This window comes from Eulemur rufifrons, chromosome 2 (assembly GCF_041146395.1).
Source record: "Eulemur rufifrons isolate Redbay chromosome 2, OSU_ERuf_1, whole genome shotgun sequence".
NCBI lineage: Eukaryota > Metazoa > Chordata > Mammalia > Primates > Lemuridae > Eulemur > Eulemur rufifrons.
In genome coordinates, this window is record NC_090984.1 from 116283619 (window position 1) to 116301898 (window position 18280).

General features: G+C 39.1%; 1 protein-coding gene across 2 annotated transcripts in view; it reads left to right on the forward strand.

The window, feature by feature from the left end:
* Window positions 1–11342: 11342 nt before the first annotated feature.
* Window positions 11343–18280, forward strand: part of UNC79 (unc-79 homolog, NALCN channel complex subunit) — a 221942-nt gene continuing 215004 nt past the window's right edge. For both annotated transcript variants that reach the window (XM_069465253.1, XM_069465254.1), the window contains exon 1: window positions 11343–11455. In XM_069465253.1, the coding sequence (XP_069321354.1) occupies window positions 11434–11455 (22 nt within the window). In that variant the 5' untranslated portion in view covers window positions 11343–11433. The remainder of the gene's footprint in view (window positions 11456–18280) is intronic.

Below are 18280 nucleotides of genomic sequence, written 5' to 3' on the forward strand. Positions count from 1 at the left end.
ACTCCTGTAGGTAGACTGGGTAGCATCTTCTATTTTAGCTTTTTCCTTAGAAGTTTTTAATAGGAATAATTAAATTGAAACAATATTTTAAAAGCCACATCACTATTGGAAGTTCAACTATTCTTTTTCTTCTGGTGTGTGATTTTCTCCTTAGAAAATATTTATGCTTTTGCTTTTTGGCTTTCTCCAATTCTTGTTTCTTTAAAGTCTCAATCCTTGGTACTCTGCTATTCTCTATGAATTCTATTTTATTTAGGGAGTTACTATTATCCCTTTATTTCAGCCATCACTCTTATGATGATGATTTTGAGGTTTTTACCTCCTATTTAAGCTCCAGTCCAATTTTGTCATATTTCTTTAGGACATCTGGATATTCCACCATCCATTCAAGGTTGGGGTCTTCTAAACAGATTTCCTAGGACCCATGACTAACTTCTCTCAAACTCTCAGTTTCTGCCAACAGTCTTACCATGTTCTGGGGTGGAAATGAAAGCTATTTGGCTGTGAAATCTATTATCACATTGATTATCAGGTTTGATTTGCCTTATTTAGCCAAGCTGTTATGCCTACTGACTATAGTTAAAAATACACACACTATAGTTAAAAATAATAATGATACTTAACAATATTAAGTAATTACCATGTGACAGGTACTTTTCCAAGAGCTTTACAGTATTAACTCATTTTATCCTCATGTCAACACAGATTTACAATTTTTGCTTTATGCAGTTGTCTTTTAAATTATATAGGAAAAAAAGAGTTACAAACAAAAACCACATTTTTACTTTCTTTTATACTTATCTATGTAATTACCTTTCTGTGCTTTTTATTTCTTGTTGTGGATTGAGTTACTCTCTAGGGTTCTTTCTTTTAATTCTGAAGGACTCCTATCAATATTTACTTTAGGATGGTCTTAGGAATTCTTCAGATTTTTGTTTATCTGGAAATGTCTTAATTTTGCTTTCATTTTTGAAGATAGTTTTGCTGGATATAGAATTCATCAGGTTTTTTTTTTTTTTTTTTTTCTTTTAGTACTTTGAATATGTCATTCCAGCATTTCTGGTCTCTGTGGTTTCTGATGAAAAATCAGCTGTTGGTTTTGTTGAGCATCATATGTACGCGATGAGTTGCTTCTTTCTGTCTGCTTTCAAAATTCTTTTTGTCTTTGGCTTTTGGCAGTTTGATTATGATATGTCTAGACATGGATCTTTTTGAATTTATTCTACTTGGGGTTTGTTGACCTTGGATGTAAATATTTTGCATCCAATGTGGGAAGTTTTTGGTCAATGTTATTTCAAATATTCTTTCTGTACCTTTCTCACCTCCCTTTCTAGGACTCCCATTATGCATATGTTGGTATGCTTTAAGGTGTCCCACATGTCTCTAAGTCTCTGTTCATTTTTCTTCATTTTTTTCCCTCTTCCTCAGACTGGACACTCTCAATTGACCTGTATTCAAGTTCATTCACTGATGTTTTCTTCCGTCTGAACAAATATTCTGTTGGGATTTTCTTGTGAATTTTTCATTTCAGTTATTGTCATTTTCATCTATACAGAATTTCTCTTTGGTTCTTTAAAAAATTTTAATCTCTATACTTATATTTTCTATTTAGTGAGGTATTGTTATACTTTCGCTTAGTCCTTTAGATATGGTTTCTTTTAGTGCTTTGAACATATTTGAAATAGCTGGTTGAAGTCTTTGTCTAGTAAGTCCAATGATTTCTTAAAGCCAGTTTCTATTCATTGTTTTTTTCCATTCTATGGCTCATACTTTGTTTCTTTGAGTCTCTGCTTGCTTAGCTTAGTTATCAGCTAATTATTGGATGGAGATTTTCTTAACTGCCTAGAGCCAATAAATCTTCCTGTCTTTGCCAAGGATTTGTGTGTCTGTGTATATGTGTTGGGGCATGCCTTTAAATCTCAGCCCGGCAATTGACAACTCTGTCTTAGCCCTCACTTCCTGCTAATGCAATGCCTCAAGGTCAGCCAGAGGGGAGAACTTAGGCCTTCTCAGGTTTTCCTAGCATGTGGTCATCTCTGGGAATGGGAACAGCCCTATATAAGTAAGTGGTCTTCTAGATTCCTAGGCATATATTAGAACTTTTCAAAAACCCTAGGACATCTCATTTTTCATTTTTTCCCTTTAAGCTTTTTGGTTAGTCTATTGTTTGCCCCAACTACCCCATCAGGCAGTTGTAAAGTTAATCACTTGCCTTAATTGTTTTTGACAAATGCCTTGGGAAAAGCCTTTTTGAATTTGCACTTGGGCAAACTTGAAGTCAGGTAAAATACAGATTACCTTGAAAGTAGGATTTTCCAGGAAACATCAGACAGATTGAATAATGGCAATCCTTTGGGAACGGGGCTGTAAAGAAGCCCCAGCCTGGTTCTGCCCCCTCCAGTGGCTGCCAGCTGCCAGTTTTCACTGCAAATGCAGTCTGTTAGTTGTCAAGGCTACAGTAGACCTGAAGAGTGTGGAATGGGAGTAGGACAAATTGAAACATCACAAAATTCTGTTCTTCCCAAGATTTAGCCATTTTTCTTGACTAAATAAATGCTGCCTGGATTGCTGCAAGCCCTTAGTTAATTTCCAGAGTTCTGAAACAGTTGATTTTGACAAGTTTTTTTTTTTTTTTTTTTTTTTTTGCCATTTTTCTCTTTGCTTTAATGGAGGAGAATTTTCAGAGGTCTTTACTCCACTGTTTTCAGTGATGTCTTCTCAGTAACAATTAAGAGCCTGGCTGCTGTGTTTTGCATGATGTGGGTATATAGAAGCATAAGATTTTGTGTGTGTGTGTGTGTGTGTGTGTGTGTGTGTGTGTCACAAGAGTCTTGTGATTTGGTGCTACCTACAGGATAGGGATAAGCCAACCAGGTGGGATGTTACCCTGGGTAAAAGACTGAGTGCAACCACGGGGCGAGTAAGCCAAGCAAAGTTGAAGTCAGGCATTCAGGCTAGAGGAGTGGCAACACTGGGAGAGGCAAGGTTGGAACCTTGTTTACAATATGGTACATAAATATGGAAGGGCATGATGTGGGCAGGAATAGAAGAATATATAGAGGAATTGGAGAGCTTAATCATATGAGCAGGCCCAGGTGATTGGCTCAAGACTGAGGAGCACACTGGAGTAGAGAGCTCTATTTGCCTGATTTCCATGACATGTTCCCAGGGCAGTGTGGGGCAGGCACTGCAGCTTATCAGATTTGCTTCAGGGTAACCACTTGTAGTTTGATTGTCAAGGCATACAGCATAGTGAAGCATTGAATAATACCAAGACAGTTGAGGATTTTTCTGAATTTTGTAGTCTATAAACACTGAATGGTTAGAGGAGAGGGAAATCATTAACAGCTGCAGTAGCCAGGCATGTTTCCATGTAGGAGGGAAAAGTGCTCTTTTTGAATAATAGATAGGATTTGGATAGGCAAGAGGTTAAAGGATCATAGCATGTACCCACAGACATGAGGGCAGAAATGAATATGAAACAGAGAGGTGTGTGTTGGGCTAAATGTGGGAACTCATTTTGGGTCACATCTCATTTCTTGGTGAAATACAATTTGAGAGTAAGAAAATTTTTAAATAGGAAATTGTCCAGAACACCATGATGTAAGACCACTAGGGAATCAAAAAGAAATACGTGAAATGATTTCTGGGCACTGTTCAAGATAGACAGCATGAATTAATGGTATGTCAGTTCTGCACATTCTTTTTTTTCCCCACCCATTGTGCTTCTATTCTTATCTTACTATATTTAGGGAGAAAAGAGGCCTAATTTTATTAGACCCTTACTATGTGCCAGGCACCATGCTAAGCACTTTCTATGTGGATTTCATTTAATCTTCACATCTCACCTTTTTAGCTAGTCACCATTAAACCCATTTGATGGATACAAGAGATATGGGAGTTTTAGCTGGGCCCTTTTGTGGTCATGAAAACAAAATTCATCACTAGGAGTGGAGGGTTTATTGTGAGGGCAGTCCAGATGTTAGTTGTGGTCTCTCTTTGCATTGCAGATCTTCTGTGTGTAGATTTCCTACATATATATGTGTGTGTGTGTGTGTGTGTCTAGGATACAGGGATCTTAGTTAAGCAGCTGTCCTTAGTGGTTATCTGGGAAAGGTTTAGTTACTGGGCCTCAGGAAGAATGGGAACCATGACAGGCTGAGACAGGCCTGAAATGGGAAGGTCATTCATAGTCCTCAGAGTTTTAGGGACCTAAGAAACAGTCTATGGATCTCTATGTGGTGATCATTGACTCAACTCAGGTATCCCCATTTGCCTTCTGTGTGTCTGTACTCTTCTCTTCCTAGGACTAGCCAGCTGACTTTTCTACTTTTTTGTTTATATTTGTGAGTGAGAATATTTTTTGGGAGGAACATTTTATGATCCTTCAGCAAGGACTGTTTTGGGACAATTTACAAGAGAAGAAACTGAGGGAATATCAGGCAAGTATTTGACAGGTTTAATAGTTAGATAAATTTAATATGTTCAAAGTCAATCAATGGCAGAGCCAGGAGTTAAATGACAGTTTATCTTAAAGTTTATATTATTTTTGCTGTTCTTGTGGGCATGACTTTGTTTTAAGCTTATGTGGGTAAGTAAATAACCCCTGTCCCCAAGGAGGCTAACAGTAGGTAGATAAATATGATATAAGTTAGTAGACAAGTGTCATATGAATGGTTCAGGCAGAGCATGCTGAGAGTTCAGATGAAGGAGAAATTTCTCCTGAGTGAATTTATTAGAGAAGGATTCATGGCTGAGGTAGTAATTGAGCAGAATAAAGGTAAGCTTTAAAGGTAGAAATGTAGGGAGGGAATGGCATAAATAAAGACTTAGTGATGAGGAAGGCACAATGATAAATCTGACTACAGCACAGGGCACTAGAATCTATGGTACATATTGCTTTAGGATGCCTAATCTAAATCATACTTGGAGCAGCATGAAGAATAGATTAGAGTGGAGTAGAGTAGCATCCAGGGAACCACCAAGGAAGGGATTTCAATAATTCAGATATGAGATCAAGAAGAAATGAATTAGTGTTATGGCAAAAAATATGGAAAGAAAGAAATGAATTCAGGGGTGAATCTGAAAGAGGAAAAACAGGACTTGAAGCCTGATTAGATTATATGGATGAGGCATAGGGGAAAATAAGACAACATTGAGATTTGAAGTCTGGATAACAGTGACAGTGAGAATGATAGCTTCATTATAAGAAATAAAATCAGGAAGAAGAGTTGGTGGGGGAAGGAAAATAATGCATGGCTTATGTGTGCTGAGTTTAAGGTATTAATAGGGCATCTAGACATAAACATCTATCAGACAGTTACAAATGTGAGCTTGAACTTTGGCTGAGGGGCTGGTATAAAAAACAATTTAAAGATTTGAGAATCTTCAACATGTAAGTTGTAGCTGAAGCATAGGAGTGGATAAGATATCCAAAGGAGAGACAAACCTTAGAGAAAGATAAGAATTCCAAGGGCAAACCTTTGATAAACAACTCACATTTTTTTTGGGATAGAATGCAGAAGATTAAGGAATCATAAGATGCTACATGTCCAAGATGCATTGAGCCTTGAACTCAGCACTGATAGATAAAACATTGCTGAACTCAAAACAAGATAAATATTAATTTGTACCAGAAACTTGAACAGAAATGCAAGTTTGTGAGTAGAGCTGATGCCCAAAGTTTCTGGACTCCAGGCTGAAAGCAGACAATGGCATTTTGGATTTGGTTTCTGTGATGGGGATTAAAATGCTTCATATAAGAAAAGAGCTAGAGCAACACTTATTGCTTGAAGTCTCCTACTAGCCCCAGCCCCACTCCACTTCAAGAAAAGAGTCTGAAAAATATTATTATTGGCTACTTCTTGGGATACATACAGCTTCATAACACTGTAATCCGAGAGATTCAGGAAGATATAGCTATAGCTTTCAGATTCAGAATGAATCAAGTTGCCCAAGAACTATTTAACACCCATACCTGCTAGTATATACGATTTGAATCTGGACTGGTTGTTCAGGGAGTTAGGTGGAAACCAACAAACCACAAACTGCTAGATAGGGAAGGGTGAGCACAGAGGAACAGAAGAGAGAGAAAATAAAATAAGAACAAAAGACTGTCACACAAGATATATCCAAACCAAGATCCCAAAAATTAATCTAATGGTAAGAAACTGAAAAAAAAAAACAAAAAAAAAAACAAACTATGAGAATGTGAGTTCACTATTAATAAAATTGTTTTTATGGAGCAAGCTGTCAACCTTAAATCAAGTATGTCTGGTATTAAATGAAGGAATAAACTCCATAAAGAGGAACAAAAATTATGAACAAAAATGAAGAAGATATGAAATGAAGATGGCTAGATATAAAAAATACAATTAGATATGTGAAAATGAATATATACATCATTGAAATAAAAAATTAAATAGTTGGGATACATACCAGATTGGACACAAACAGAATCAGTGAATTGAGAGAGAGAGAGCTCTGAGGAATTCACTCAGAATGTGTCATGATAGGTAAAAAGATAAGGAACATGAACAAGCAATTAAGAGTATGGACAGAATTAGAGGTTCTGAAATATTAAAGAGGAGTTCTAGAACAGGAAAAGGGAGAGGAGGGTAAAGAAGGAAATATAAAAGAGGTAATGACAGGCAGTTTTTCAGAATTAAAAAAGGCACGAGTTCTCAAGTAGAAAGTACATTTTCAGGCCAATAAACATGAAAAAAATGTTCAACATTACTAATCATCAGGGAAATGCAAATGAAAACCACAATGAGATACCACCTTACTCCTGTCAGAATGTTCATTATTAAAAAGTCAAAAAACAATAAATGTTGGCATGGATTTGATGAAAAGGGTCACATTTTCTTGTTTCTTTATATGTCAGGTAAGTTTGGATTGTATCCTGGACATTGTGAAGACTCTGCATTCTGTTATTTTCCTCTGAAGAGTGTTGATTTATTTAAAAGCAGGTAAATAATTTAATGGGATATAAACTATTAACTAACTCTTGGGTGACAGCTCAAATCTCAGTTTAGTTCTTTTACACCTAGTTATCTGCTTGTTGTTTGCACGTAGCCCTGTGCATGTGTGGTTCAGAGATCCACTGGAGATTTGGGCAGAGATACATAGTTAATATCTTCTCCACTGTGGCTCTTTCTTTCTCATAGTTCCCGCTCACTTTCTAGCAGCTATGATTATTTTTAACTATGTACTTTGGTGGTATTTCAGGTCAAAAAGGCTGTGAATATGCTATTGGAATCTTTAGCCACTATGTGTCATCTCTCACAAATAGTGTTTAATCAATATGATTAAGCCAAAATGTGATGTTGAGCAAAAAGCATAAGTTGTTGGCCGGGCGCGGTGGCTCACGCCTGTAATCCTAGCACTCTGGGAGGCCGAGGTGGGCGGATCGTTTGAGCTCAGGAGTTCGAGACCAGCCTGAGCAAGAGCGAGACCCCATCTCTACTAAAAAAATAGAAAGAAATTATATGGACAGCTAAAATATATATATATAGAAAAAATTAGCCGGGCATGGTGGTGCATGCCTGTAGTCCCAGCTACTCGGGAGGCTGAGGCAGTAGGATCGCTTGAGCCCAGGAGTTTGAGGTTGCTGTGAGCTAGGCTGACGCCACGGCACTCACTCTAGCCGGGGCAACAGAGTGAGACTCTGTCTCAAAAAAAAAAAAAAAAAAAAAAAAAAAGCATAAGTTGTAGAAAGATATAGACAGTATGGTATTAATTATATAAAGTTAAAAAACATGTGAAACAATATATATTGCTTATGGAAATAGACATATATAATGTGTATCTAGCTACCCTATCTAATATTTTACCTCATCCAAAATTTCAAACCCTTCAATAAAAACTATTTCTTTTCCTTAGTTTAATATTTTTATTTTTAGTACTTATCAGTACTTAATGTACTGTACATTTTACTTACATAACTTTCTTTTGTCTTCCCACTTGAACATTAGCCCCCTGAAGCAGAGATTTTTGTCTTTTCTGTTCACTACATTGTCCTTGTGCCTAGAAGAGTGTTTGACTTATAATAGGTACTCAATAAGCAGTTGCTGAACAAACAAATAGTATAAAATATAAGGAAATAACCACAGATTAAGAATAATGTCCTATGTGGGCTTCAAGTGTCTCTAAAATGTTTTATTTGTGAAAAGTAAAATATCTAATGCAATATCACAAAATGTTAAGATCTGATGGGATTGGGTAGTGGTAACATCAGTGTTCATGATATTATTTTTGTATTTCTATGTTGGAAGTACTTCATTAAACCATAGAAAGAGCAAAATGTTTGGAGAAGATTTTGAAGATATAGAAGTCCAGAGAAGAGGGAGTTTCAAAAAGGAATAGGGAGAGATTTCAAATGTTGGCATTAGTCATCAAGAAATAAAGCAATTGTATTTTACTATTAGGAAATTATTATTGACTGTTGAAAAAACCTGTTTCATCCAGGATTTGATAGTAGGTAGGGTGGTGAGGATAAGGAGGCAGTAGGTAGAAAAATGGAGGCCACTTATTCAATAAGACAATAGGTACAGCTTTTCCAGAATGGCAAATATATCCATGTTTGTTAGAAAAATCCATTGAAAAGATAGAGACTTAAAATGCCAGGAAGAAAGAAGATAATTAAGAGAGCAAATTTTAAAATAAACGGGAGTGTTTATAATTAGAGGCATAATTTAAGAAGAATAAAGCATTCCATTTGGCACTGAGAAGAGGCATTATCTCTGCAATAGAAGAAAGAGCATGAAAGGTTGAGACGAATAGGTGGAGACAGAAGCAAAGGTAAGAGAGTTCATATTTGTTTCACTGAAGTAGTTAAGTCAGGCCATATATTGGAGTGGAGAAACCTGGTAACGGATATGGTGTAGGTTACTGAATTAACCCAATGGGCACATCAGAAGGTTGAAGTTGTGAGAGCCCAGGCTGATGATTAGGGTATCAATTATATGAATGCTTTCAGGCTTTGAAGGGACTAGAACAGTTAGAGAGCTAACTTTACTGGATTGGGTGCATTTGAGCAGCTTGAGCAGTAATGCTAACAGCAGCAGTCATTCAACATGTGTCAGGGATTGTTCTAGATTCTCATATGTATACTCCTGACAACAATCTTTAATGTGACTATGATATGGCTATTTTGCAGGTGAGCAAATCGAGGCATAGAGAATTTAAGTAATTTGCGTGAGGTCACACAGCTCATAAGAGGCAAAGCTGGAATTCAAACCCAGGCTGTCTAACTAGCAAGTCCATGACTTTAGCAACATTATACTCTCTCTTAATAGGGTAATGGGAGGTTTAATTGATGACAAACAGCAGGATTAGTAAGCAGATGAAGGGAGAATAGTTTTCTAACACAAATTTTGTCCTTTGTTTCTTGGTATGTTACCCAAGACACCTTTTTTTGGGGAGGGGGGGAGGGCTAATTTTCAAATACTGTTTTCTTTATCAAAGCCCCAAGCTTCCTGGAAATTTCTGAATAAATCATTGAGCTTTCTTTTAATCACACAAAATGTTTGTCATCTTCTCAGAAATGCTCATTGTATTGATATTTTCTTTAGAATGATTCTGATTTATTTTTACCCAAAATGAACTCTGCAGCACCATTCTTCACATAATCATTTATCTTTGACAAAAGAATGGAGCTTCTCTTTGGGATGTGGTTTTGGCAGTGAACAATGGCATAGGATGATGGCCTGATCAGCCAGACCTACCTGCCAATTAGCAGGTGACATAGCCCAATCATATATGCATCCCGAAGAGCCAAATCACTAGTACTTCAGGAACATTTTTGCAAACATCATGAAACTTGACCACTGTGTGTGCATCATAACGGGCAGCTTCCCTGTTATTTGTAGACTTTTTTTTTCTGCTCAGAAACATCTTTTCTTGATATTTGTTCACAATGTTTTTTCTTAATTGTCAAAGATTTATTTTGAATACTTTGTGTATGTCATACAGAATTTAATATTATTTTCCCTACACAGGGATCATTCTTTTTTAGTGAGAAGGAAAAACATTGATTTAGTCACCATGGTTATCTGCATTAAAAATCATAGGTTGACACTTACAGTTCTGTTCCTGTAGCTTTTGCTAAATCAACCTGCTATGACCATTGTCCTTCAGCGATCACAAATTAAACTATCTGAATGAAGAATGGTCATAATGGTTGGCAATTGTACAGAACTTCTATTTTAAAGGGATTTTCACATCCCTTATACCATTTGATCTGCTCAGTAACTCTTCAGGTGGCAGAGCAGGTGTTAATTGTTCCCATGTTGCAGATAAAGAACCTGAGGCTAGGAATACTAAAAGATCGGTCCTTGAGTAAGTGGTAAAACTGGGTCTTGAATCTGCTTCTTCCCGACTTCAAGTCCAAGCTCAGAATCTCTCTCCACTCTGTGTCCATTCTTTGGGCATTTTCCTGTGAATGTGCACGATGCCTTTTCTACCGCGTTCCTTTTCCACTGGCTTCGGTTTCCCAGTGAAGGGGCTCCCTAACGTGCCCATGTCCAGCCTGCACGGTTGCAAGGGAGCACACCTGGGTTCTTCCTGTCTCCAGTGTTTCATCTTCCTTTTCTGTGGCCTTTCCAGATTCACCACCCGTGGAAATCTCCTCCTTCCTCTAGCTCCAACTTCCAAAGTCTGCTCACAGCCCCCTGGCAGTGGGACCTCCCATCCCTCACCCCCCGCAGGAGAGCCCATCCAGAGGGGAGGCGCAGGGCAGGACCGCAGCACGCCGGGAAGCCATGCTGAGGTTACTTGTGCGTTTCCTTCCTCGCGGTCCTCGGGAGCATCCTCTCGCCCTCCGGCCCCGGCTCTCTCCAGCCCGCCCCGGATCCGCCTCCCTCTCCTTCCTCCCGGAGGTTGAGACGAAGCGTGGACGCACCTGTGTCCCTCTCCGGTCACCCCGCTGAGGCGCTGGGGGCTGCTCCGGGAGCAGGATTTACAGGCCCGGAGAACGCCAATGGGAGATCCAAATGGTCGGGGACTCCGGCACTTTAAGAGGCTTTTCTCTGGGAAACACCCGTCCCCTCCGTGCGCCTTATGAATGGAAATACTCCTCCCCCGGTCGAGCCCATTTTCCCATTTCACCAGGAGCCGCAGCCCGCTCTCTCCTTTCGGTCTCCCCGCCCACATCAGCGCGGGCAGCTCCAGGAGGGGACGGACAGGAAGCCTTTGGCCGCCTATTAAATCCCACCCATTTCTCCGGGGGCGATTTCCTAACCTTCCGGGACCGAATTCTGCAATTTGATGTGCGTTTTGTCCGAATGGTAGCGACACGGGCCTAAGGGAGGGGGAAAGCGAGGGGGTGGGGGGTGGGGGGTATGCGCTCTTTTCCTCGCAACATCGCTGGCGGAGCGAGGGAGCTCACACGACACAGATTTTGGGGCAAAGCCTTTCCATCTGGACAGCACCATGTCCACCAAAGCGGAGCAGTGTAAGTAGCAGCCGGCCCGGCATCCGGCCCGGCCTCGGCTGGGAGCTATTGCAGTTGCGGCGTTTGCGGCTGCTGGGAGACCTTGGCATTGTGCTGGTGCGGGGGTGGGGGCTGAGGTTGGGGCGGGTGGGGGGGTGGAGGGTGGAGGAGAAGGTGGGGGAGGGTGGACGTTAATGGCAACGCGGCGCTGTCCCCGGTGCTGAGAAATAATGCGGTCTTCCTTCGGCTGGTGGTGGGGTTTCGCAAGACTGCAAGACCCTGCGAAATGAAATGAAAATGGGGTCATTCTCGGGAAAAAGAGGCCTCGTATCTTTCAGATAAACATTTCAGTATCTCTTGTCGGAGTGGGGGAAGGGGGGCAGCGGCAAATCAGGGGCGGGGAACTGTCAGTTGCAACCAAAGCCTGCCCGGTCTTCTGCGCATGCCCAGTTCATGGTGCTGGAGCCATAGGGGAGTTCGAGTCTGCAGTTTCCACTTCGGGTTGAAGAGGCCAAAAGGGAGGCCAGGGGGAGGGAGCAGGGAGCCAGGCAGAATTCTGGAGCCAGTAGGAGGAAAATTAACTCACTGATGCCAACACTGATGCTAAAACTAACCACAGCCATGCAGAGCTTACAAGAAAGTGAAAGGGGCTGTGGGAAAATGACCTAATTGATCTAATCGTTCTTCCCAAGAGCAGACTTCCTTGTAGGGCACCTCGCACAAACTATGGCAAATAGCACGAGAGGATTTGGGTTGTCCCTGTAATGATTGCCTGTGTGCTTGGTTGGAAACAACCTGCTAACTCCTTGTGGACGGAGGAAGTTTCTAACGTGGTCCCTATAGCCTGTCTTGGTGCGGTGTGCACTAGGAGGCCTTCAGTATGTGCTTGGTAGGTTGATTAATGTGGAACCTTTTTCTGAGTGCACTTGAAGGGCTTGAGGGATCCAGCAGTTTAAACTTTTGATTGTAAATAAATGATGTTTTTGTTAAGCAATGAGTTTGAATTTGTAACAAATATACCAGCACTTATTCATCGAAATGACTTGGATCTTCCAAAGCAGTACATACTTATATTAATAATGTTGCCTTTCTAATTCTTTTTTGGAATGGCTGTTAAAGCCATTTATGAGACACACAAAGCAGTTATTTGTTGGCAGTATCCTGTATATAAAATGCAGTATGTCACTTACTCACTGGATAGATTGAATAAACTGAAGACTCACAGAATTCCCAGACTGATGGTTCATTAGAGACTGTGTATGCTCACCTACCCTCCAGTGCTTGTACTTCTTTACAATGTTTTATGGATTCTGGAAGATCTGAGTTGGAATCCAAGTTCTGCCACTGTTTGACCTTGAGCAAGATAATTGACCTCTTTGAACTTTATTTCCTCATCTGTAAACCTGGGTTAATAATGCTGATGGGGTTGTTGTGACTATAAATGAAAGAACACACATGAAAAGGTTTAGCAGTGAGCCTAGCACATAGAATTTACTCAATAAATGTGATACTGACAAGTATTTCCTACTTAAATAGTCCATCTTATCTAAATAGTTAGAAAGCTCTCTTGTGATTTTTTTGCATGTTTCCAAAATTTAAATATACCCTTAAGATTAAATTTTGCTTCTACAGAGCCTTTCAGAAAAATTGGATGCATTCTATTCTGAGTAATGGTAATAAAGTTGGAATCAGTGTAGAACTTCCCACTTGAGGATGTCACACCCTGACATTACAATAAAATCAAGTGGTTTTTGTTACAGTATGGTTGTTAAAGAAAAGACACCACCTGTCATTTGATTTTATAGTTACATATTACGTAAGTAATTTCAGGTTAAAGCCAATGAGTATTACAGTCCTCTTCCTGTGTTCTCTCTTTCTTGTTACATTTTGAGATGCACCGGATGCTTTGTCTTGTCTCTTTCCTGGGCAGTGAATGCCAGGATGAATAAAATCTAGATGTGGACTTGGTGGTGTAGTGCTATTTTAGACTTGTTTGTACAACAATTTTATTTTGTCTATAGAGGATGGAAAGGACACCATCTTTGGAGGTAGAACATGTGGACTTGAGCTTTGTATGCCCTTCTGATTAACTGTGAGACATTGGGCAATTAACTTAATAGTTTTGTGCCTCAGAGTTTCCATCCATAAAATAAGGAATAACAGTAGTAGCTGTCTTTGTTTAGTCCTAAGGGTTTTGGAGGGCAAAGGAGGTAAATAGGAGCAGGCTGTGAAAAGGATAAGGATGCTTTGAGTGTTTTCAGGTATCTTTTTTTAGACTGAAGGTAAGTTAGGAATCTCTTTTCTTTTTCTCTTAGATGCACTAACATGAGAAGACTGCCACTCTAGTGCACATTATGTACTGAAAATAGAGCAAAACATGAAAGGCTGCATAGTTGAAGTTTGTGAAGGATAAATACTTTGTAATAAAGAGATGTTGCAGATTGGTGGTATTTTATCCTTGGACTTTGTAGGAATGTGGCTAGGAGAAAGGAGCACAAGAAGGGAGGGCCAGGGGATTTTTTTTCTCTTCTACTGAATGTGAAGACTATGAAGTAAGAAGAGGACAGGAAAGTTCATTTCTCCTCTGCATTCAGGAGTGTGCACGGTACCACTTTCCAAAGGACCCAAGGGGGAGAATTAAGCTTAATATAATGTCAAAATGTTATTTTTATTACTCTTTTTCTTGGAGTTTCTTGATGTAGGTAAAGGTTTCACTGGTAAAGGAGGTGGACAAAGTTTGGTTGAACCAGCAAGAGAAAGTACTCGCATTTTAACCCAAACAGGTTATGTGACTTACCTTTGAAGTGTTATATATCATAGAGATAAGAAAAATGATTTTAATTTTTAGGTAGTGGCTTTTTCTTTCGTGACATAAGTAATAGTGATGAGAGAGAGGCTAGTTTTAGCAAAAATGCAGTTTGGAGCCCGTTTTAAAGTATTCAGTCTGGTTTTTTTTTGTGCTACCTGCAGGGCCTCATAACAGGAGGTGAAAGCTTCCTAGCAATTTCTCAGGTGATTGCATAAGAGTTAATTTTTTTTTCCTCCAAATGCTTCTTTTTCTCATAAAGTTCACTGTAGTGAAAATGTTTATGTAGCTGATATAGAAGCAAGAATGATAAAAGTAAGAATTTACAGTTTTTTAAAATTTGGAATTCTAAAGAGGCGTTCAACTCCCCCACGCCAAACTTTCTCTGTCTTCTAAGTGTTAAAATTGAACAATCGGAGTACTTTGGGTGTGTTCTTTCAAAATAAGCTCTGCTTTTGGTAACAGCAGACGTTAAGAGTTGGGGTTCTAGAATTAGACTGCTGCCTGGGTTTGAATCCTGGCTGTGCTCCCTGTGAGCTCTGTGACCTTGGATAAGTTAACTTCACTTCTCTAAGCCCTGACTGCATCATCTATAAAATGGGAATAGTAATATTTGTTGTGAAGATTAAATGAGGTGATCCATGAAAAGTGCTTAGCACAGAATCCTGGCACATAATGAGGAGTCAATAAATGTTAGCTATTATTATCATCATCATCATCAAATATGAAACCTTGTGCTTGCTGCCAAAATGAGGATAATTATATAGTTGGATCTAGTTTCCCTGAGTGTAGCCAGAAAAAAAAGGAGCCTTGATATTATTTAAATGGGGCATGGGCTATTGGACTAGTTTTTATTCTCCTTCCCTCGTCTCCAGGCCTCCTCTACTGCAATCAGCTTAACCCATTTTGGGTGGGAGGGGATTCCAGCACGGCCTCTCTTTGACTTGGTATGGCCAGCAAGGCACTGACTGATCACCTAAACAGAACATTTCTAAGGCATGAACTGCCTATCCATCACCTTTTGTATTATGATGACAGTGCAGCAGCTGATAAACATAAATCCCTGACATAAATATCTATAAAAATGGTTGTCAAATTTGGAAATTAACCTGTTGATAATTTGAATATAAGCTCAAAATAGCTAAGTGTAGCAATGTGAATGTATACTATTTTTAACGTATTTACCCTACTCAAGATCTTTATCTCAGTAACTAAAAATCTTTATGATTACATCAGAGGCAAACACTTTTAAGAGTATAGCTAGGGCGGGTGAGGTGGCTCACACTTGTAATCCTAGCACTCTGGGAGGCCGAGGCGGGAGGATAGCTCGAGGTCAGGAGTTCAAGACCACCCTGAACAAGAGCGAGGCCCCATCTCTACTAAAAATAGAAAGAAATTAGCTGGACAACTAAAAATATATATAGAAAAAATTAGCCGGGCATGGTGGCGCATACCTGTAGTCCCAGCTACCCGGGAGGCTGAGGCAGTAGGATTGCTTAAGCCCAGGAGTTTGAGGTTGCTGCGAGCTAGGCTGACGCCACGGCACTCACTTTAGCCGGGGCAAAGAGTATAGCTAGGGCGGGCGCGGTGGCTCATGCCTGTAATCCTAGCACTCTGGGAGGCCGAGGCTGGAGGATCGCTCGAGGTCAGGAGTTGAGACCAGCCTGAGCAAGAGTGAGACCCCGTCTCTACTAAAAATAGAAAGAAATTAGCTGGACAACTAAAAAAAAATATATGTACATATATAGAAAAAATTAGCCGGGCTTGGTGGTGCATGCCTACAGGAGTTAATTTGAACTCCCAGCTACTCGGGAGGCTGAGACAGAAGGATCGCTTGAGCCCAAGAATTTGAGGTTGCTGTGAGCTAGGCTAATGCCATGGCACTCTAGCCCGGGCAACAGAGTGAGACTCTCTCTCAAAAAAAAAAAATAAAAGAGTATAGCTAATTAGCACTGTGATTTGAAGTTGAATTTGCCCCCTCCCATGCATATTTAAGGGCCATGTTTGAAGAGATCAGTAGATAGTTTTCTTTATTTTTTTACATTATATGGTAACATTACTAAATTGGAAAATTACTTCTTCTTTCAATAACTCTGAAATCTGCAGTCACTTAGAAATCTTTGCAGAACAGTATTGCTAACTTCTTACAGAGAAAACTCTTATTTTACTCATATGTGCAAAAATTAGAACGTTGTTGTTAACCATATTCGTGGTTGCAAAAAGAGCAATGGTTTTTCGCCTTTGTTTTATGTGACTTCTCCATATCATCTGACACTAGTTGCAGCATTTCTAATTTAAAACTCTTATTTCCTTCTTTCTTTTCTGGCTGTTCCCGCTCAGATTTTTTCTTAGGGCTGTCTTCTTCTTCTGCTCTTTAAATATTAGGTTTACATAGGATTCTGTCATTTGTCATCTTCTTTTTTTTAATCCAACAGACTCTTGACCATATTTACTCGCATAATATTATTTATCACCTCTCTGTGGATGACTCCCACATACAGTTTGCCAGACCAGATATGTTCTGGAACTACAGGCTTCTATCTCTATCCAGGCATCTTGTTTGTACCATAAACGCAGACTCATTGTCTTCTGTCCCAAACTTGTACTTATTTTCATATTAGTCATTTCAGTGAATGGTACCACCATTTCTCCATTACCCGAAGTCAAAAAATTGGGAGTCTTCCTAAACTTCTCCTACTCTCTGTCAGAACTATTCAACATATCACCAAGCCCTGCTGATTCTAGCCCATCACCTCAACCTCTGCTCTATTTCTTTGATCTAGTTTCAATGGACTATTTTTTCAGTTCCTCCAATGCACCATGTTCTTTTCACCTGAAATGCTTTCTTTCCTTCCATGCCTCCCTTCTTTGCCTGTCTAATGCCTACTTATCTATCGCTCCATGTTTAGCCTGGAAGCCCTGCCTGATTGCCAGTTTTCCCCCTGTATGTCCTACTTGTATGCTTACATTATATTTCAATAATGTCAATAATTTCTGTTAATTGCCCTAATTTACTTTGTGTGTGGATTGTATCGTGTTCATCTCTGTGTCTCCAGCATGCAACCCATTGTCTAGTGCACACTGTTTGCACAAAAATAGTTTTTTGAATAAGTAAAAATGATTGAAGGTGGATGAAATGTCTTATAAGAAAGGATTATATAAAATGTCTTATAAGAAAGGATTACATAATCAAGTGTTTGGATATCTGTTAATTTGAAGATATTATACTTTTGTTAATGTCAAGTTCTGCATTCTATACAATGTAAACATTGCACAAAATGCATGCTTTTAAAATGGATTTACAGGTAAATAATACTACAGTTGTCAAAAGTACTTAAAATATACTTGCTAAATCAAATGTTATAATATTTATATAACAAGTTATGCATTTTCCGAACATTCTTTGTGGTTTTGGTTCTCTCTAAATTTTCCTTTTACTGTATTTGGCACAATAATTATGACTGCTAATTGGTAGGCAATTTCAGCACACAGCCAATGGTTTTTTTTTAAAAGATAAAGTGGCAATAAATCTGAAGCTAGGGACTCTTCAGGCTGTGGTTTTACTTGGATCCTGTTCAAGTTTTATGTATTGATTACTCAACCAATAAATAAGCTTTAAGTTGGGAGTCTTGTTTTGCAGTATTACTATGTTGGAAATTCATATGCATTTATTTATTATATTTTGAAAAGATATGGGTAGCTCTGCATAAATGAATACATATATTGGCTTAGAAATGAAATGTTTCCTGCATTAAAAACTACATTAAGCAAAAATGTATTCTTAATCAATAAGCTAGCTTTCTGTACCATGGAAAACTCAACCATTTCATTTAGAACTTTTAGCTACTTTCAATCCATATATTCTATTTCTGTCTTATTTTTTTGTCCTTCTGGACTTTTTAAGAACAATGTTCTAAAACAGCATATAGTTTATCATCTGAGTTTCATTTAATATTCGATGAGGGATAGAAATTGGAGAGAGTGTTCAGCATTTCAGGATATCTTTACTTTTCTTAAGTCTCAGAGCTTTGGTCTGACAC